The sequence below is a fragment of the Nesoenas mayeri genome, assembly GCF_963082525.1.
Source record: "Nesoenas mayeri genome assembly, chromosome: 1".
Taxonomy (NCBI): domain Eukaryota; kingdom Metazoa; phylum Chordata; class Aves; order Columbiformes; family Columbidae; genus Nesoenas; species Nesoenas mayeri.
The window spans coordinates 172474289-172497463 of NC_137541.1; the positions used below are offsets into that span (position 1 = coordinate 172474289).

General features: G+C 34.8%; 1 protein-coding gene across 2 annotated transcripts in view; it reads left to right on the forward strand.

Moving 5' to 3' along the window:
* Window positions 1-23175, forward strand: part of KLHL1 (kelch like family member 1) — a gene marked incomplete at its 5' end in the record, with an annotated part of 204039 nt that overhangs the window by 61890 nt on the left and 118974 nt on the right. For both annotated transcript variants that reach the window (XM_080356114.1, XM_080356115.1), the window contains one exon: window positions 8925-9061. In XM_080356114.1, coding sequence (XP_080212240.1) covers window positions 8925-9061 — 137 coding nt within the window. The remainder of the gene's footprint in view (window positions 1-8924; window positions 9062-23175) is intronic.

The following is a 23175-nucleotide window of genomic DNA, read 5'->3' on the forward strand; positions in this document are numbered from 1 at the left end:
GGATACTGAGAAAACAGACATCTGCAGCAGGCATTTCCAAGGTGCAAAGCAGCTGACATTTTAATTAGTTTGAAACATTAAATAAACTTCAGGTTTTTGTTTGTTTGTTTGTTTGTTTGTTTAAAGGCTGTAACATCTATAGATAACAATCAAATGCAAAAATGTAAAATATCTTAAAGAGAGAAAAATGCTAAAATAGTAATTTCCCTTCCCTTCAGTTCAGCTGTTGCATTATTAGCAGATCATCCTAATTTTAAAATGTTATGAACATGGAGTTTGTAGTTTCTCCACTTACTCTGGAGATTCATGCTATATATATTTTTCTCATTTTCTGTACCTCTCATCTAGAATATAACCTCTTTAAGACAAGAAACATACTGTAACTTCACAATGCCTGGAACAGAAAGAACTCAGGCATTGCTGTTACAAACCAAACAATTGAATAAACCCAACCCACTAAAATTAACTCTTCTTTCTTCTATCCAGCTTACAATCAGCCACATGCAGTTGTACCTAGAAATCTAACTAATCTGAAGGTAGTAAATGTCACGTGAAGCACAAAAACATGGAAGTAAATTTTATTCAGAACTATAGTGACATGATCAAAGCAAGGTAGAAGAAAAGTCTTAATCAGGCAATAAAATGAAATTAAATATATTTATTTGCCACAAATAATTTTGTTGTTCTGAGTGAAGACAACTCACCTGAGTTGCACTGTTTTTAAGTACAATAACCAAAACACCATATTCTACAGCTGCTGAATAAACATAAAAAATGCTGCAAAGAAAACAGCCAAAGTCAATGCAAATAATAATTTGGACTGGAGAGTTCATTAAAACTTCTAGCCAGGATTGTATAAATATACACAACTCTAAATTCAGAGTAAGGTTTAAACGATAAGTTGGATTTTGACTAGGAATGTGCTTGAAGCAATATAGGAAGTCAGTGTTGGAATTAAAAAAAAAAAAAAAAAAGTTATATAAGAAGAGAGTTTATCTATCCCTATTCAAGAAATACAAAAAAAGCTCCTGTATAACAGAGACTGAATTACAGTAAACCAGAAAATTCATTACAAGCAGAAAATGCAAAAATACAGGAGGAGAGATACATCTGCAACTTGCAATTCTGACTTTCATTGCATTTGTTAAGAACTGAAGATTGTGAATGAAAAGAAACTGAGAAATCTACTTTTGTTGTTGTTATTTTAATATTGTCAAGTATAGCTGAGTTTATAATGAGAAATCTGAGTTCTTTATTTGCTGTTTTCACTTAACATCAAAGAAACACAGACATTATGGTTCATTGTGTTATTCAAGATAAGAGTAAGGGAGGATTCTTTCTGTGGTGGAAAAGGTAGCACAAAATGAACAGAAAATGACCAGGTAGGTATAAAACAGATACATTCTTTAGTCTCCCCCTGTCCAGCTGAGAAGGGAGAGTGATAGAGCAGCTTGGTGAGCACCTGACATACAGCATCCTGATAAAAGCTGGAAGACCACACATCCAGGTAAATTTGATAAAAATCTTTCAGCAAAGTATAATTTACGTTCCCTTTTTTAGGTGACAGAGGCCACCATTTTCAATGTATTTTGTACTGTAAAAAAGGTGCAGTTTAAGAAAAAACCAGTATCAATAAGATGAAAAAAATGAACAGAGCTAAAAGGAGAGATGAAAGGATAAAGAACCAGGCAGAGAAGGAAAGATAGTGTAAAGGCATGGACAAAAGAAACAGAGTGCACAATATGTGGCCCTAAGACTCAGCTTATTTTCTTGAATCAGTCAGTAACAGATGCTCGTGTATAAACAGTACAACTGCCCTGTGTTCACTCCCGGATATCTGTAATTAGGGCTTGAGGAACTTCCTGAGTCAAACATTGCATCTAAACTGTGGTATTTAACACAACCTACTGTCCATGAGTTTAAAAACAAATTATTCAAGTAATATGGTTAGGACAGAACAACAACAACCACAACAACAAATCCTGCTGTCAGAAGGAACGTAGCAAGGCAATTTAGATAAGCTTTTAATATTAACCTAGACTTTTTTTTTTTTCCTTTTAAGAAGAATGAGTAATAGATAAAGCATCTTTCCTGATACTGAGAATGGGATTAATATTTTAAAGGCAAGTTCTGTTATCTCCACAAGGAACTCTTCTGGTTTTATTTGTACCTTTTGAGTATATACCACTTAAAAATTTTGCACATTAGCCTTGAGTTTTGAAGATCATTTCTGATAATTTAAAGTTGGTTATCCAGATGAGTTTTGGTTTTGACGTGGCCATATGTCTAATCTTGTAATCAGTGGAGATCTATAGCTTAAGTTACACAGACACCTGTGTCTGATTGTGGTGTGTTGACTTTGGTTGGTCACCAGGTGTCCATGAAGCTGATCTGTCATTCCCCGTCCTCAGCAGGACAAGGGGAGAAAATAAGATGGAAACACTCATGGTTCAAGATAAAGGTAGGGGGATCACTCACCAATTACCCTCAGAGGCAAACCAAACTTGACTTGGGATAAATTAATTTAATGTAATACCAGTTAATAACAGAGTAGGATAGTTAGAAATAAAAACAACAATAAAAACACATTCCCCCAACACTCTCTTCTTATCAAGCTCAGCTTCTCTCCTAACTCTTCTACCTCCTCCCCCCAGTAAGCACAAGGGGACAGGAGATTGAAGTTGGGTTCAGTTCATCACATGTTGTTTCTGCTGCTCCTTCCTCTTCATACTCTTGCCCTGTGGGATACCTCCTACATGAGACAGTCCTTCACTAAATTCTGGAGCACGGATCTTTCACACAGGTGGCAGTTCTTCACGAACTGTTCCAGTGTGGGTCCTTTCCATGTGGTGCAGTTCTTCAGGAACAGCCTGGAGAATTGATTCCCCTGTGGGCCACAAACCCTGCCAGAAAACCTGGTCCAGTATGGGACCCTCTGCATGGTTGCAGCTCCTGTCAGAAGCCTGCTCTACTATTGGCTCTTCACAGGCTACAACTTCCTTCGGGCACATCAGCCTTCTGCAGTGTGGAGTCCTCTACAGGTTGCAGGGTGGATATCTGCTCCAGATAGGAAACAAGGAAATGGAATGAAGCTGCATCAGGGGAAGTTCAGAATGGACATAAGGTAAAAGTTCTTCACCAGGAGGGTGGTCTGTCACTGAAACAGGCTCCCCAGTGAAGTGGTCAGAGCAGTAAGCTTGTCAGAGTTCAAGGAGTGTCTGGATGATGCTTTTAGTTATATGATTTAGTTTAGGTAGTCCTATGAGGAGCAAGAAGTTGGACTCAGTGCTCCTTATGGGTACCTTTGAACTCAAGATATTCTATGATTCTATTAAACCAGAGTACTAATGCTATTACTTTATGGAGTGTACATAGGTGAAGTAACTGAAATGAACCTTGAAGGGTGAAAGAAACAAGCGTGAGATGTCTTAGGAAGAAAGTAAAAAGCAGTGTTCAGCTGCCTTCTTTCTCCTGAGATACCTTGGAGTACCCTGCCTGGCTTTCAATATGTGGTCCAGAAGAGTGCAAGGTTTTCATTGGTCTGGATCAGGCCTATGCTGATGAATCTGAAACTGGCCCTTGACATCTATGTTTAGGGGATTGGTTCCCCTTTCAAAATCAATGTTTGGGGTTTTTAAAATACAACAACAACAAAAAACCAACAAGGAAACAAATAAAATCAGGATGACAAAGGAGGCTGTACAAGAATAGATTGGGTCAGTCAGGTCAGCAAGAACTGACAGCCCACTATCAAAAAAGGGGTTGAAGATCACACTCTTCAGATGATTGATACATAAACTGAGCTTTTTGTCACTACTAATTGGGTCTGTTATTCACTTAGAGTCTACAGATACATGATTTCATCAATTAATGTCATTGTACAAAGTTAGAATGGGCAGTTCAGCTTTTCTTTCTAACTGCTCAAAGTTCAATACTCGCATGGCTTGCAATGGGATAGCATATATTAGGTACACCATGTTTTCTTTCTTATCCTGAGATACCATCTATGTCCTTTGCCTGTTTACTCTGAAAAGTAAATTATTTCTGCTTTGAAGTAACAAGTAATGACAATGTAAAAAATTGATGTACCTGACAGTTTGTTGGCAAACATGTCTGAGTCTAGGGGAAAACTCAGAATCAAGAAGGAAAGGAGTTGTTCATGATCAAACCAAAGACAATGGGCAGAATAGACAATGAATGACTGTACATAGTCTTCACAGGCAATATAAATGAGTAGCAGATGCTTTATTAGTTCCCAATGTTCTTTCACCAAAAGTAGTTTTTGAATTCCACATCTTGAAACATAGAGAGTATAAACACTTCAACATTCACTGGTGAATTTTGTCTCAGCATCTTCCAAAACAGAGGTGGTACCACCCTACTATTGTACATAATATTCCTCCCCTGACTATATTGTTGTCCCATAGAAATTGAGTACAATTTTTGTTTTGAAAGAAGATAAACCAAATGTGAATCCTGGAGAGACTGCATAAAGGAACACAAACACTCTTTTTTAAACTTATTTGTGTTGTCACTTTGGAAATTCCTGAAAATATCTCTGATCCTCAAATTAGTCAATGGAATGAAAAGTGGCTATACTAATCCACAGGAGAAGGAGGGAAACAGTCTGTGAACAATGTATGTTGGTACAAAGTAAAACAAAAGCTTGCAATATATAAGTGGTCAATGGAATATTTTTGTTCTCTGAGACAAGATACACAACATAACTAGAGGATCTTTTTAGAATTTTATGGACAAGAATAATTTATGATATATCTCATGTCTTTCTTTGTGTACTTACAAATTCAGAAAACAGAGACAGCTATAGCAGTAATAAACCCAATTAACTTGTTGGTGTCCTGGCTGCAAAGAAAGAAAGTTAGATGGCAAAGGATTCTAGATTTGAAATGCTGACTAGATGACAGGTGGAGGTAGAAGGTATATGTAGTGGCAAATTCTTCAACAGAGAATGGATAGTACACATTTCATGCTGTTCTTAAGTGAAGTGTAATAGGGTCTAAAGAACATAGTTAACAGATAAGAAAATAGAAATGAAAATGTTGCAAAACAAATAAATTACCATTGTTAAAACATCGAATCGATTAATACCTCAAGGTATGAATAGCTTTTACAGTGAAGACTATGTACTTACTTTTGCACAGTCTGTTAGGAAGTATAGAGCAATAAGATTTAGGTTTGTGCTGTATTACTGAATCTGAGTTGATTGAAAATGACACCGTTTTGTATTTCATGTGTAGTAAAGCCAATTGTAGTAGTGTGTGTGGGAAAGATTGAATGAAAAAAAAAGGAAATACATGGCATATCTGATTCTGAATTGTGGTCGACATGAAAGTCAGTGATCCCAATTAACTACAAATTAGAATTCTGAGATTGGAAATGCTAATTTAAAGTTGGCAGGCAATATTTGGTCTCAAAAAAATATTGGCATCTGGACAATTTTTCTAAGGATCTTTGGTACTGAGCAGGAAATAGTCTGTATGCTAGATTAACTTTACTCTTAACTACATTTTTGCAAAGCTCTTATATCTTTTTCTGTATTGGGTAAGCTGGTGAGGAAGAGTAACACAGTTATCAGGAAGGGCACTCACTACCTGGTGTAATCCAAAACAGTTGACCTCTTCCACAGCTTGCTCCTTTTTTGTATTTGACTCAAAAAAGATGGCAGTCTTGATTGTACAGGCAGTGTTTGCTTACTTTTTTTCCTATATTTTTTCAAGTTCATGCTTGGATATACCTTAGTTCTGTAAGTCCTAAAATTTAAGAAATCATGAAGTCTTCTCTATATGTACAGTAAATGTTTGCTTGCTATAAGAAGAGCTGTGGAGCACCACTACCAGTAAAAACACTCCATGTCAGCTCGTGTCCTCTACAGAGCAACAAATCATATTTAAAAGCAATGAATGTTGAGCTCCTATAAGAAGTAGCATCATGTGTGTGGAAAAAGTTGCGGCATGTCTGTGAGCTTTCAGTCCAAGTAACATCTGAGATTCTATTCACTTGGCAGTAAAATATCATTAGAACTTACTTAAAGAATATAAGTGATCAAGGTTTATTTCTTTTGATTGTTTGTTTCTTTAAATTTCTAAATGCACCAACAGGGTTAAGAGAATTCTGTAATAAAAGGTACATGTGAAAACGGTTGTGAAAATTGCAAGGAAACATTCTGTAATAGAAGAAACCAAAATCTGATATCATAGGACAAAAAAAGGTCACAACAGGAATCAGTTATATGCTATATTATAAAAGAAACCAGAAATATACCGGGCTGAATTTAGTTTTAGTAAAGGTAGAGAAGTCCCTCAATCTGTAGAAAATCTTTTGGGGTCCATGAACTCATTTTAGCAATGAGTTACCTTCTATGATTTTCAAGGAAGAAAGAGTTTATTGTGTATTCTCACTGCCAGATCAGTCGTTGAAAAAAGGTGACATCGTGAAACACCTGACCTTTCTTGATGAATAGGTCAGCATGCCTTTAAACCAAGATTTAGAGCTGTTTAGAGCCTTCTGAGCTATAAAAGCAGGAGATCATTACAGATTAATTGATCCCTTTGATTTCTCACTTTTCATTTTCTATCTGAACACTGGTACACAAACACAATTAAGATTTGCAAAAGATGTCACCTTTCACAATTAATTTCCCTTCAGTTCAATTTAGCTTTTGAAGCACTTGCCAAGGAAAAAGTTTGTGTCATCAAATAGGTTAACTTTTTGGTTATATCCAGTTGAGGAAGCAGCTGATTCATTATTTCTAGTAACTGTTGATTAACATAAGGGGCTTAAAAAAACCCTCCCCTTCCTTTATCACTGTTGAAAATCTTGTATTGCTTGTTTAGGTGAGCTGCTACTTCTCAGAATCTTTCTGTTCACTTAAGCCTTCTTCTTTAACAGGTGATACAAACTGGTAGGAATAAACCTTAAAATAAAATGGGTAGTGAGGACCTTATATCTGCATTACATATTTTTCAGGGTTTTTCACTTCACAATGGGTCTTGTCTGGTCCTGTAGACTGAATACTCATTTGCAGCTGGAATCCATTAGATGGCTTCTTTGAGTTTCCTCACCCAGAATAATCCATGAGACAAAATGCAGAAAATCACAGATTTTTGTAGAAATGTGTGAAAGAGATATAATCCTTCTGTTATTTACTTTCTATCCTCCCTTTTCTTTTTCTTTTCTTTTTCTTTTTTTTTTTTTTTTGAGTTGAGAATACATGGATAAGAAGATTATATAAAAAATGTTTGAACATAAACAATATAAATTACAAACATCAGATAATACAGTTTAAAATATTTCAGTTTATCATTGACTGGTCTATTAGAACTTCTGTTCATTCATTTGTCCACTGGTATTGATGCTGCAACAGGTTTTGGCTTTGTTTTTATCAAGTGACCAAAATGAAGACTCACAGTTGATTTTAAATGGTGGTTAATAAATCCGAAGCCATAGATGATGCAAAATGCTCTCAAATGGAAATCTTCATCAGAAACCTAAATTACATCTCTGCTAGCTGTGAGAGATTGTATCTCATATAAAATAATATTTTTGTTGTGGTTTTGTTTGTTTGTTGTTTGTTTTGTTTTTGTTTTTATAGGTGTTTTGTTGTTGTTTTGTGGGGTTTTTTTGTTTTGTTTTGTTTTGGTTTTTTAAAATTCAAATCAAGCATTTAATAATAGTGAATCCAGTCACTTTTAAATAAGTCATCAGAACAAGTATTTGAGGAAGTGTCACGAGATTTTTAGTTTTCTGGAATTCTACAGTTATCTTGGTTGACTAAAAATATACTTATGAAACTCAGTTGAGATAATAAATAGAACACACATAAAAGTAAATGTTCCTCAGTGGTAAAATAGATAAATAAACAATGATTTGGATGTCTCTAAAGGTAGCAATGAAGTATATTTCTAAATTAATCTTTTTGTAGACATCTTTTGTTTTTATTAATTACATGAACATAAATTTGAACTGTTTGTGAATTAGGATCTTTACTTCTAAAGTTTGTTTTTGCTAGAGTTTAACACAACATGAGAAGTGATAAATCTATGGCACCTAATTAGTCATTGTCCATCATTCGTGTCAGAGTAAAGTTCATATATCTATTCTCGAGCTGTCCTACTTGCAGGAAAATATGGTAGCTGTGAAATTATGAAGCCAATTCAAACTGTCATATTTCACTTTGCTATTGGGATGAGCTAAGAGAGTGAAAGCAATCAGTTACCTCACTGGCTGATAAGCAGTAACTTGTTTATTGTTTTCATTTGGTTTGTTTTGTTGGTGGGAGTTTTTTGTTGTTGTTTTTTTGTCCATTTGTTTGTGTTTGTTTTTACTTTATCTAAATCAGATCCCTACAGAAGCCATTCATATTTTGTAAGAATTTTGAGATTATTTTCTTTTGGAAATGTTTCTTAACAAAAACATTGCATTAGACAATGATTTTTTTTTTTTTTTTTTTTTTTTTTTTTTAGTGAATAGTATGTTAAGATATTAATAGTTTTATAGAAGGTTGAAGGATTGTGTAAAGTTTACAAAAAATAGGCCTTTAAGAGCAATGAGGAGTACCTCTAGAGTATGAAATGTGTTTCAGTAATACTTTGATACTGAGGGGTTATCTGGTTAATAATTGGGACATCTGCATGACTTGAATATTAGCAGAAAGACTGAGCACTAATTTCTATGTCTGTTCTACAGTCATATGCAAACGTGCCACTTGGTTCACATCACAGAAAGCAAAACCAAATTAGAATTAAATGTCATGATGTATTTTGTTGCCTACTTGCATTGATAATATATTGCTCCTGTTAATTTATAATTACTATGAAAAGATTTTTTTAATTCTTTGAATATATATACAAAACTTATAATACATAAATCAATGTAAATGACACCAGTTTCTAACTTTTTTGCAGACTTGTCCTCAGTTCTGTCTCTGACTACTTTGCTGCCATGTTTACAAGTGATGTTTGTGAAGCCAAGCAAGAAGAGATCAAAATGGAAGGCATAGACCCCAATGCACTGTGGGATCTTGTTCAGTTTGCATACACAGGTATTGTACTGCATACATTATACTTTGTATAGAGAAATATGTTGGTAGTGTTGTTTGCTGAATACCAATGGATTATATTTATTTTCTAAATACATTTTATTTTTAGTCTCAATCAAAACAGTCATTTACCATTTCTAGGGTTGAATTCAGATGGTTATCTTTTGTTTCAAAACTGTTAAGTATTTCAGGCTTGGTGGGTACAAGAAGATAGTCTAGGAAACAATATATATTTCTTGGTTTTCAAATAATTAGATTTCCCTATATGCATGTGATTCAAGTTACATGAGGTCATTGAAGGAACAGCTGTATTTTTTTGAAGAATAGCCCTATGTTGCTATCTTAGTCAAATTTCAGTTTAAATAATTACATAAATATTTTAAAATTTTAAATAATAAAACATTTGAGCTGGACTTCATCACTTTCATTTCCTGTTATAGGCTCTTACTCTGTTGTGTAAATTTATGAATGGCTCATAATGCAGAGTTAATAACTCAGAACTTCCTTCTGAATAGTTATTATATTTTAATGCGTAATAGATTTGGCTTTTATCCATCTTAAACAAGCTGTTATGCATGATGTATCTGAAGTGCATTAATATGAAACAATACTAAAGTTACAAAATAAATTAATTAAAATAAATGCCAATAATATGATTTTCACTCTGAATTTGTCTCCCTTTGCCTATAAATCACAAAAGTATAAAATATATGCTGTTTTATATTCTCTTTCCTAAAATACACAGTCATATGTTTAAATTAACAAGATTTTATCATAATGTTTCCAGTGAATATTTGAATTTAGCTTCAATTTAAATGGATAGGCCATACCCTGCAGTTTTAATCCTCTCTAAATACACATATATTAATTTAATCACAAGTTGCTGTTTGCTTTGATATATTTAATCAGGATATTTGCTATTTATTTTATGACATCATAACTCTACTGTCTTAATAGGAAACAGAAACTGCAAATAAACATAATTAAAGTTAAAAAGTGTAATTCCAATGTTTTCTAGTTTACCTCATATGAATTTGAGTCTGTAATGTTCTTTCTTTTAAACTGTCATATGAGGCCCAAACTACCTTAAAAATGGTAACATTATGTGACATCATAATGTCATCTTGAAGAATTAGAAACTTAAGATGACAACAAAGGGCTCTAATTTCTGTTACCCGCAGTGATAATCCATCATTATCCTTTTAGTTCTAACACATTTTGGAGACCAATAAAGCTTAAAAAATGTCTTATTAAGTTTATACTTGGAAAAGAAATTTCACAAATACTTGCTGATAACAGAAGAGGAAACAAAAGTACATTTAGCATGCAAAGAGAACACATACTGGATGCGATGAACCATTCTGTTTGGATTACTTTGTCTTGTATTTCTGTTCCATAAGGGTCTTTGTCCTGACTTTTTTGATTTACCCAGATTTATTCTCACCTTGTGTCCTTATCTCTTGAAATTCATGTTACGTTGTTTCTTTCTCTATTCCTTTTCTTCATATCAGATGTCTTATGAAACTCCTAAATTTCCTAGCTACAGTTATGATAGTAAATTTCCTGTTTCCACCCTTGTGCAGAGGGCAAGAGCATTCAATGCTGCTATGGACAATTTAGTGGTAACTCACAGGTCACCAGAGAATTCTTAGAACATGGTCCCAAGCTTGTTCAGTTTATTGAAATTAAACATTCTTTACTCCTTGGTTAATCATTCTGTTTTCCCATGTTCTTTGCCAGATCAAAACCTGTCCCTTTAAACCTTTTTTTTTTTAAATTTTCCTTTCCCTATCTTTTCAACCATCTCTCATGATTTATCTATCTTCCTAATTTCTTATCTTTCTTGCCCTCTGATTCTGTATTTACCACCAGTCTAGTTCATGCCCCCTTTTCCTTTGAGTCAGTTCACTTTCTTCAGTAGAACACTGAAAAGTAAAGGAAACAGGCACTATTCTGATACCGAACCATGTAGCAACCAGCAGAAATTCCTGTTCAGCTTTTTATTCTGTAAGCTGAAGCACAGATAGTCTAGGCAGAATATCTGGAGAATCTGTGTGCCAAATTCCATTTACTGACCTCATAATATATGAAAAAGTTTTCAGCAACTCCTGTCTGTGCCTTGTTTAGCTCTTTATTCTTTTACCCCAGAAACAGCAAAACATTCTGACAATGGACAGTTATTCACTCTTCCATTTTCTTTCTCCTGCCACTGCCTTCTAGCTCAAGGAGATTAAAATAAATACATAAATTCACATATAGTTGCTGCTGTTAGAGATAAATTTTCCCTGGAGACAAGTGAACATTTCAGGAAAATACAGTTGAACATGGGCTTATTTGCAAAAACTTAGAAGTTAAGAGTATTATACTGCAAATATTTTTAGATGTGATTTTAAAAAGGAAACAATTTCCACTTTATATTAACTCTAATTCAGTCAGGTTTAGAATTTTTGGAATCTAGTGAAATTGTTAATTTTTTTACTATGAATCATACATGTTAAGTAATAGTTCAAAAATGTAAAATATGCATAGTTATGGAAAGTATTACTATAGATAAATGTATCCTTTATGAATACCAGACCCTTCTGTTGCAGCAATAAGATCAAATACTGTCGCAAAACATCAGTATTGAAGTTGAGACATGGGGAAATTTTGTACCTGAGAGACCTGAATAAAAATAGGTATATTTATCTGAAAGGAGAGTTGTTAACATCTCCCATATCCATTGTTACCACAAAAAAAAAAAAAAGGAATAATATTGGTTTGGTAACTAGTTGCACATTGCTTTGTGTATCTTCAGTCTTTCCTTTTAGCTCCTGTTAGTTAAAATAGTTCTTATCTGTCCTTCCAGAAATATCCTTATGCTTCCAAAATGACATCATTTTCTGGACAGAATTTCTTCAGTGCCAGATATTCTGTCTAGACTGTCTATGCTCCGGATTACAGATTAAAAGGAAATGCTTTTGGACTTTTTTCTTTTTATTTGTTTGTTTTGTTTTGTTAAAGAAAGTCACAGTAATTAATTATATTATGAAAGGCTTTATGCAAAGGTAAATTATTCTAAATAATTGGAAAGGTAGAATTACAAGGTGACCAGTAAAGCATCAGTTCTTGTACAGATGTCCATCAAAGAGCAGTAACAGGAAGACAGAAAATTAGACTACCAGAAATACTGATTTAAAGATAGTAAAAAGTGCTAAAGTTTTGTGAAGAGGCAGCATGACTAATTATAAAGTTGATGTGATAGATGTACCCATAAAACACAATTTGATTAAAGCTGAAAAAAATGAGATGTGTAAAAATATGTACTATAAACTCTATGTTAGATGAACTTTGGGGTTCTTTTGGAAGTGGCTTTTGTTTTGTATATAAATGTTATAACTGAATTACTTAAATTTGTGAATCAATTAATAAAATAGTGGCCGCATATTGTTTTACCTGAAGTAAGTTTTGTAATTACATAAGCTAAATTAGAATGTAATTACAAGTTGTGTTATTCAAATGATATATATATATGATGTAGATTTATGAGTTAATACAGCATCAAAATCATGTGCTTCTTGTAGTTTGCATAGATTCACATGGGTAAACCACAAAGGTTTTCCCACTGTTTTTATGTGAAAGATATATTTGGCCAGTAAAAAATACACAATTTCAACACAAGGTAGGGGTTTAATCTCTCCACACGTTGCTGCATTTGGCTGGGTTATTTGAATAAACAAAGGATGATTCATCTGTGAGATAACAGAACTATAACTTAAAAGGAAACAAATCTTCCTCTTTTGCATGTCAGTTAAATGTTTCACGTGAGCCAGCTGAGAAAATCTGAAGCCAACACTTTTATGCAATGGCTGAAGTATGTTTCATTTTTCAAGCAGCAAGACTACTGATGGCAGAAAATCTAGGATTGAGATCCTAGTGCCCTGGGATACATGGATATGTATTCTTTGAACTTTTAGAATTCAAGATAAGCAGTAATACAGAGGAGTATTTCTTTACCTCACTTTCTTAGGTAGTGCTTATTTCTTGATCTTAAAACGTGAGATTTCACTATTTTCAATTATGCTTAAATGTTTTAGGTAGGACTGGAAGTAGAGATTGAGCTTCTGGCATTTTGCTGCAATTGGTGGCTCTGGGAGCCTTCCTTTGAAGTTACAACAGAGCTGTGAAGCTACTGTAGATTTCCTCAGACTGCATCTGTCTGTCTAATTAGTATGCATTTCCAACAGCGATCAGAAGAACAGGATCGTGCTTTCATACCATTAATGAAACTGAAAATGCAAAAATCAGTTAACTAATAGAAAACAAAATGTCCTTGATTTATTTATGCACATCTGAAAAAATGAATATGGATCCTACATGGAAGAGGTTCAAGCCCCACTGCATAGATTTTAATTAGATTTTCTTTGGTGGTTTCCTTAATTAAAGGACTGTCAAGTGTCTTCTCTGTCAGTATTATATCTAATAACACACAGGGCAGACAGCAGGGATATAACAAGAAAGAATCTGCCTTTGAGCACAAGGACCCTTGGGTTCCTTCAGAACAGAAGCTTTATTAATTAAATATCCCAGGGAGGTTTGTTCTTTTATTTTGGTTTGGGCATTTTTGTTGTGGTTTTTGTGTGTGTGTGTGTTTTATTTTCTTTTATTGCTGAAACTCAGTTGTCTATACAAATAAACAGTGAGAATGATACTTAACAGTTTTTGCCTGTGCCAATTTATGCTGTTCATGTAGTCCATGGGTTGTCATAGCCACCGGATTATTCTTCAACATGCAGTTTGAATGTAACTACCGCAATTCAGAGGACAACAATTTGGTGTACAACTGAGGTAATTTCATTACAGTTAGCTTCAGTGATAGAGAGAAGTCCCAGACAAGCTTAACTTAATAGATATAATGTAAGGCTGTATGTATATTATTAAAGGCATCTTCTCAAACAGTCCTTGGCTTTTAAGTGATGGTAGCTTGTTTACAGTATGTCAGGTTACTCCGCTCTAGGAGATACTAATCACATTGAGAACTGGAATGACCCCTGATACCTTGTGTATTGTGAAGGTCTTTGCCTCTACCTCTGTGACATGTTGAGTAAATCCAAGAGTTGTTCGTTCTGTGGAATCATGTTAGAGACCTCAAGAGAACATGGACCACCTCTATCTAACACTTTATGCAGGAGACTGTTACCTGCTGCTGTCCCACTATATTTGTTCTGCCATGTACTTGATGATTGACTTTGCACTTTCGCATTTCAATTCACTTCAGATAGGAGGTCAGTTGTTCCAGGAAATCCAGAATGGGTAATAAAAGGACACTTCCAAGATCGTAACATACCTCTGCTCCAATTAACTTTCTTACTAATGTTGGAGGCATTGACAAGATTCATGTTTTCATGTAGTGTTCCTCAATAAGTTCTTATTTATGCATCCACAAAGCCTTAGCACAACATCAAGGATTGTTCCTGGATTGAATTATCAGCTATACTGTCCATATGTGCAATACTAGCTCCTTACTGTAACTGTAGAACTAGATTGTTATCCTCCTCCACCTGTGGATGTCAGCTTGCTTGGAGTCTAATGCCTTCATACACTGAATGACTTTCTGATACTGAAACAAACGATGAGCTTTCATGTAATTCTGGTCTGTGGGAAAGATTTTCATAGACCCATTTAGCTTAAAGAACTGCAGAGACTGCCTTTTTATTTATTTATTTATTTATTTATTTTATTTTTGAGCAATCCCTGCTCTGACAATCTTGTGTCCAGCTGGAGCAGGTGTTTTCTGGTCCTGTCACTGATACACTAAGTCCCGATACAACATGGGCTACCTCTTTAATGTGCATTTCTGGAGTTCCTGCAGTGGAGACGTGCTTGTATGCACTCTTCTGAGCTCAGCTGCCTAGCTGTGTAACCACAGTTCCAAAAGAAAACAAAAACTTCAGGAAAATCACAATACAATTCGTGAAAGAGGTCCTCTGCTTTCACACATATCTCTGCTCCTGTCACTGCATTGTAAAATGTACCTTCATTCCATTTCTGTTCTGTGCCCATGACAGAGTGACTGTGCTGAAATGTACCCACAGAACAGGATGCAATTGTAGTATTCACTTCTCCCAGCAGTGGAATCCAGCCCAAAGCAAAGATTTCGTTATGCTGTAAGGTGGACTCAGAAACAAAAATCTTTTGCTGGCAACAGATGCCTCCATCTCTGTAAACTTTTGTTATTTGTGTGTCGATTTGAGCTGCCAAATCATCGCCTGAAAAGTTGAGAGGATTATTTTGGCAGAGTGAGTATTCCTGCTTCTGACATAGCTTGAGATGTGGAGAATAAAATACTGCTTCTTCAAACCTGAAAGCTGAGCTCCTTTGTCATTGAGAGATTTTTTCTTTTTTTTTTATTTTTTTTATCTCCCCAGAGATCAGGGCCTGATTGTGTTCAGTGTGTAGAACGGCTGCATCTCATTGAGATATAGATACTGAAAGTGTGTATTGTGTTATTTTGATCATAGCAAAAGGTCTTGTGTGAGGTAGGTCATTTGAGATAGTTCTGGAAACCTGTGTAGTGCGGCTGGAAGCTCAAGGTGGTACACTCCCCTTCACACAATCAACAGAAAATTATCATTGGAATAAAAACTCCCTGAAATGTACTTGCAGTTCGGTACAGGTCTTTTAGAATGGGATTTCTCTGCGGTCCTCAGTATGGGGTTTGGTTTTGTTTACAAGTTGAATTTCTATAGTGGTTTTCAATGCATGCAGCATGGTGGGCAGGATGTACGGTCTAGAAGCAAACCCAAGTATTGAAGTCCATCGACTAAAAAGAATAAAGGGAAACTAAGGCCTTACATCCAACATGAGCTTTGGGAATGATTCATGTCATCTCCCACCCTAATTGGCGAATGAGTGTAAGATTTGCACTGTTGGAAATTTAGTTAGTAAATCCTCTTTATATTTGTGTATTTTTGAGGTAACCTTTATTGTGGGATTTTTTTCTTTGTTTTAGCCTATGAGTTTGTATTCCTCTATTTATATATAAAACTAAGCTTAAAATTTTCAAATAAGACTATACTAGTTGAATCTTTGGTGATGTAATTATTAATATATCGATCATCTATGCAAGTGGAAACTAGCAGTGTTTAGCAAATAGTATCAACAACGAAATCCGTATTTCAACATTTTCTCCATAGCCATTGGAAAATGTATCTTCAGGTGTGTTTCAGAGCACTAACATGTCTTTCTTCACAGTTTTTAAAGAGGTTTTATGAAGATTAGACTCACAGCTAAAATTACATAATGTTTTTACTCCTGTTATTTGTATGTATATCTTACATGTGACTAAGTTCAAATAGGTGAACTAAGGCACATGGATGGCAGTTACTTCATAAGGAGAAAGCAGTGTCTTAATGTCTCCCTCTAAAAAGCTGATATTTATGCCAGCAGATGAATTTTCTTTAAAAAATGACATTTAAATTATACAACAGAGGTGTTTTGTTTGCTTGTTTGGTTCATGTTTTTTCAGACCAAGAGATGAAAAGGTACCACATCATGCCATATTTTGATTAATATACTTTTCTGATCTCTAGCCAGACATTTGCAAGAAGGTTCCTGCTCAGGGAGTATTTTAATTTGTTAATAGGAATTTCTTATCACTCTACAATATTATAATTTTCCATGCCATTGAAGTACAGTGGACTTTGGCAGTACTCAAAAATGACTATGCGATTATGTCAGTTTAAGCAATTCACTCAAAAAAACATGTAGGAATAACAGGGTGTAAATAATTGTACATTTTTTTAAGTGAAGCTATTTAATTTATAGGAACTCTCATTTTATTGTGATTGAGGAATTTTCTTTCATTTTTGGCAAACTACGTATTTTTATGGCTGCAGAATAATTTATGAAATTATTTTTACACATAATACTAAAATACAAAATTCACATACAAATTATTTGAAATTGCAAATTCTCATAATTTTAAAGTCACGTTTTGTAGTGAGTGAAGAGTTTAAAAAATTGGACCATAACTGACAATGTAATTGAGTATCTAATCATAGTCAAAAGTTATATATCTGAATCAAGAGAATGCTTTCCTGGCATTAACTTTAAATGTTTTTTAGAGATAATTTCATAGAAATGTAAATTAAAATTTCTTTTTTTTAAAAAAAATCACATTAATTCTCCTGTGTGAAGAGGAGACAATATAAGTTGTCCTTTTCAAGAGTTGAATTTTACCCAGAAGGATTAGAAAAAGAGGTGTTGTATGAACAGAAAATCTATCTGTTCAGATAACATGGTCCAGTGTAGTTTGGAATTGAGGGGGACTGAAGTTGTTCAGGACAGGCAAAATTTTCTGTTAAGAATTTTTTTTTCCACTGGGGAAATAATAGTTTTCATAGTTAAATTATATGGTATAACTAATTTTTTATTTATGGTGGCTGATGCCAAAATTGCTGCCAAAGTAATTAAGTGATTAATCATCACTCTCAAGTAAACATATCTTCGGGTCATATATGCTTTTGGTGTTAATTTGTATTTGATTTAGCTTTTGGCTGCTAGTATGTAAGTTGAATAGTCTGATAAGAGGGAGTGGGCAGATCCTAAGTTTTTTTTCCCATTTAAATCGCACTATCTGTTTGTGTAGGAGACTACTTACTCCCTTTTGTGGTAGTATTTATTTGTTTATTTGAATTTCTACAGAAAAAAAATTAGCTGCCTTTCTAAATTTTTACTGATGTTAAATGCCAAACTGTGAGGAAATAAACACAGTCAGCCATAGAGTGCCTGTCTTCCTCATTTGCAGCCAATGGTCTGCAGCAAGTAATTAACACAAAATAAAGAAGAGTTTGACCAGAAGAAACCTCTGCAAAGTGAATATACTGTCTGTCATGTTTTCTTTTCTGAAAACAACTTCACCTTTATGAAAAGTATTGGAGATGATACAATATAGACTTTACCTTTTAAGGCACAAGTCAAAATCAAAACCTTAACATTCACTTCAGAAGTCAGCTGGAGACTGAAAGATGTTCTACTACAGAAAAAAAGATCAAAAAACAAACACAAACAAACCCACATAAAACAAAAACCAAAACAAACCAACAACAACAACAAACATGAACAAAAAAAACCCCACAAAAAACATCAACCTTATATTGTGGTTTTCATTGTCTGCTATTCATAGATGGACATAAGAGGTGATTACTACACATTACATCATTACTAGGAGTTGACGGTAACAGAGAGAGTGATCATCGGAATTGGACCCAAATTGTGTTTAAAGGGTGTAAAGTGTTTCAAGAGACTTAATCACCTGATACCTTATGATTCTGATGATTCCAGTGCTGTATGTTTGGGAGCAGATGAACTGAATTCATATCAGCAAATATAAATATCAACATTGTCACAGTAAGTCAAATGAAGGTGCTCTTTTTGGAGTTAAAAGCAAGAAATAGCGACTCTTAGGGAGTGATTAATCTCATTCTAAACTAGTCGACTAAACCAGGGCAGATGAAAGCTGCTCTAATGCCTCATGTTTCTCTCAATAGACTGTAAAAAGATATCTCAGATTATTAGCTCAAGTGGCTGCCTGGCAGATACCTAGGATTTGGTAAGATTAATGATAAGCAATGCCAAAAAGGTCTGTTATAACGATATGAAGCATACCCCCTTTTTATAGGCTTTTTCTAGTCTTCGCTGGAATTTGCTTCTCTTTCCAAAAGGCAACTTTTTCTTGTAACCATAACTGTAAGAGACTTATCTGCTATGCAAAATCTGAATAAATATTATCTTGATACCATTTACTGCCTTTCTTTTTAAAAATGGAGACCTCATAGACAAAGTGCATTCACATGACTGGTTAGCCTATGGAAATAATTCAAAAACTCTTCAAAACTGCAACACAGCTGATCAAGATACATGAAACATAAAGGTTGAAATGATAAATACTTGATTCAAAGGAATTACTGCTAGCTGTTATTTCTATTTCCTTGACACTTCCCATGACTTCGTGTGCAATGTTACAGCTCTCTTAAGAATGTTGAAGAGGCTTGCTATGGATGCATAAATGTGTAATTACAAGAGAGAAAAAAATACTGTGAACATGAGGTAAAATTATATTACCATGTGTTACAGATCTGGGTTCAAATTTATTGCTTATGCACAGAGCAAGTGAGCACTACCTACTGAATGGTCCCACCATATTTGTATTGATACCTATTAGTTAACAGCTGTGGGAGACTGATTCCTGTGACACACACTGACCTTATTAACATCATGCATTTTTATATATTATCTCTGCTTCACCTTTGGTAATGAGGTAATAAAATGTATGTATTCATTCTAAGAATTCATCCTCAATATAAGCATTTCAATTTCTGCATAAGCAATACACAGCAATACACATAAAATTTGTCACAAATAGAACTATAATTTAGAATAACAATTAGCATCTATTAAAGTTCTTGTTGTTGTTGTTGGTTTTTTCCATCCTAATTAATGTAACACAAAATGAGATTTTAAGCTTTGGTTAATTTATTTTGCTCACATCGAAGTACTTGTGCAAGATCCTTATTGCATAAAAATGTGAAGGGGAGGTGAATTGAAGAAGCAGTAATAAAATTCCCCTTTGAATACCCTAATAAACATTTTTAATAGATGTATGGGTCTTCTAATTGTTTATGTGAAACTGGCTGAAGAGTTAACATGGTATAAACTGAGCCTCTTAGCAGCTTTTTTTGGAAACTTTTACCATGGTAAACACTTGATATCCCAGAGAACTTGCATAAAAATGTCACAGTGCTCTTCTGAAAAAGTGAATACAGCCCTTGTGACCAAACTCACGAAGGAGTCTTGATGTTTAAAAATGAAGATAACTAAGACTTGGAAAGCACTGAGGTGGATTAGATACTTATCTACTATTGAAGCTTATGCTTTGTAAAAACAGGATCCTGGAGAGCCTATCTTATTTCTTATAATGTTTGTACAGAAAAGAAAAAAAAAAAAAAAAAAGGAGGATTAGACAGTACTGAAAGAAAAATTCACAGTAAATTCCTCTATAGCTCAAGTTGAGTGTAATTTTCTAGCTCTTATCCTAGATATATTAAGTAGTAAATTGGTGTTTCTGAATAAGTCAAGCTATAATGTATTCACATCCCCAGGTGTCTCAGAAACCATTGTATGTTTGCTCCCTTGATTAATATGTAAGGCAGAAACTTCACTCTCTTCCATAAAAATGTGAAGGATCTTCTTCAAAATGGTCATGTTGGTTACATAAAGAAACATATAATTTATAAAGCCGATAGTAATTTTTATTGAATTAAACTTATTATAATGCTACTAGTACCCAGGTTTTCCTCACAGATAACAGAAAAAATCTTCAATTTGAAAGTAAATAGATTGATGTGGCTTTAACTCTTTCCTTTGTGTTCTTCTCCTAAGGCTACATTTAGTGATAAAAGACCAAACTGTGACATTATTACCTTTCTTCATAAAGGGTGGTTATTCTTTCAAAACTTCTGTCATTCTGCAAATATTATCTCGATAACTTTGCATGGCCAGAAACTTCTCTGAGCTTGTTGTTGAAAAAAATAAACAGCATATAAGAAAAGCAGGTTTTTGTTTGTTTGTTTGTTTGTTTGTTTTCTAATTTTGTTTCTGTCAATACATTTCTCGGCCAATCTGCTTTTCATGTCTTTTTTGCATATTTTCATTTTTCTTCCTATTGGTACTGGGACAATCAGTTTAAACCTGAAAACAACTGGGTTTTGATAGCTTCCACATGACACAATGGAACTACCTTCTAGATAACAGTATGTTGAGCCAGTGGTTACCTGCAAGCATGCAGCAAATGTGGGAGTGTCATTGATAAATGGGTAGTGAGGTGGACTGCAAACTGGCTGAAGGAAAGAAGCCAGAGAGTCGTGGTCAATGGGATAGAGTCCAGTTGGAGGCCTGTATCTAGTGGAGTGCCTCAGGGGTCAGTACTGGGGCCGTTATTTATCAATATGTTCATCAATGATTTGGATGAGGGAATAGTATCAAGCAAGTTTGGTGATGACACCAAGCTGGGAGGAGTGGCTGACACGCCATAAGGCTGTGCTGCCATCCAGCGAGACCTGGACAGGCTGGAGAGTTGGATGGGAAAAAATTTAATGAAATATAACAAGGGCAAGTGTAGTGTCTTGCATCTGGATAGGAACAACCCCAGGTTCCAGTACAAACTGGGGAATGACCTGTTGGAGAGCAGTGTAGGCGAAGGGGACCTGGGGGTCCTGGTGGACAGCAGGATGACCATGAGCCAGCACTGTGCCCTTGTGGCCAGGAAGGCCAATGGCATCCTGGGGTGTGTTAGAAGGGGAGTGGTTAACATGTTGAGAGAGGTTCTCCTTCCCCTCTACTCTGCCCTGGTGAGACCACACCTGGAATACTGTGTCCAATTCTGAGCCCCTCAGTTCAAGAAGGACAGGGAACTGCTGGAGAGGGTCCAGCGCAGAGCCACAAAGATGATGAAAGGAGTGGAGCATCTCCCTTATGAGGAAAGGCTGAGGGAGCTGGGTCTCTTTAGTTTGGAGAAGAGGAGACTGAGGGGTGACCTTATTAATGTTTACAAATATCTAAGGGGCGAGTATCACAAGGATGGACCCAGGCTCTTCTCGGTGACAATCAATAGTAGGACAAGGGGTAATGGGTTCAAACTGGAACACAAGAGGTTCCACTTAAATTTGAGAAGAAACTTCTCAGTGAGGATATCAGAACACAGGAACAGGCTGCCCAGGGGGGTTGTGGAGTCTCCTACTCTGGAGACATTCAAAACCTGCCTGAATGTCTTCCTGTGTAACCTCATCTGACTGTTCCTGCTCTGGCAGGGGGATTGGACTAGCTGATCTTTTGAGGTCACTTCCAATCCCTAACATTCTCTGATTCCGTGATTCTGTGAAATACATAGGTCAGCCAAGAATCAGCTGCTAAGTGTGCTTTCTGCCCACATTGCGTAAACACATAGTGAAAAGAAATAGTGAGAAAATGTCAGATACCATAAAGAGAAACTCGTTTCATTAATAGATGTATAAAAATGACCAGAGGAAAACCATTAAATTACGCTATGTTTTTGACCTGATGCTCTAACCTTTCCAAAAAGGTGTATTATAACTAAATATAGTAAAGTGTAACTTCCCAGTTTCCATCTTATATTAAAAGCTCCAGATACAGTGGAAGAAGGAGAAAAGGTCAGATCTTCAGTGGTATGGTTATTGTATTTTGAGCTTGGTATTGCAATATTAATATAAAGCAGCTTTTCTTTTCAATGGCATTCTGTTGTGAAGTAGAGGATTTTAGAACTGCTCAATACCATGTGATAGAACTATTAAGATTAGTAGATTTATCTTTATGTGTCAACAGATACAAAATTTGTGTGAGGAAAAGAGTGAATTTATATAACAGTTGAACTATACTTGTAGTTTGAAATTATCTTACCAAGCACAGCAAAATAAAAACAGAAGTGGTAGTTTCTTACAATTTATATTATGCTTGCACATTTTAATTTCCTATGTTTTTTTTATGGTTCTCCAAGTGTGATCTCTGTGATCTCTAATTTATAGTTTCTGAAGTTATTAATGTAAGAGAATTTGAAGAGATAATTATGTAAAAAAAACATTGTTTAAAAATGACAGGTCAAGGGGCGATCATGATGACAAGAATGGCACGTATTCCTCACTAAAAGAAATTATTTTAAAGTTTATTTTGTCTGTTTCACCTTCAGTTTATTAAAGTGTATCAGCCTGCAAGATAAAGATAAAAATTTGTGAAATTACAAAATTAAATATAAGTATTAACTAATGCAATATAAATATTATGCATCCATATATGGCTTTTTAGCTAATATAAAGTCTTTTTGAATAACTATATGCTATTGGGGCCCTGCCATATATTACTCAGATAAAATGAATCCCAAAGTCATATTACAAATAAGCAATACAAAGTTTGAAGGTCTTAAGCATAATTTAAAGATAGTTGCATGGTTTTAGTCATACTGCATTAGCCAGTTATTTGATTCTTTGCAGGGAGATAAATGGCTGTATTTTGCTTTGTACCAATGTAGATAATGCAAATTTTGTCACCAATTTCAAGGAAAAAAA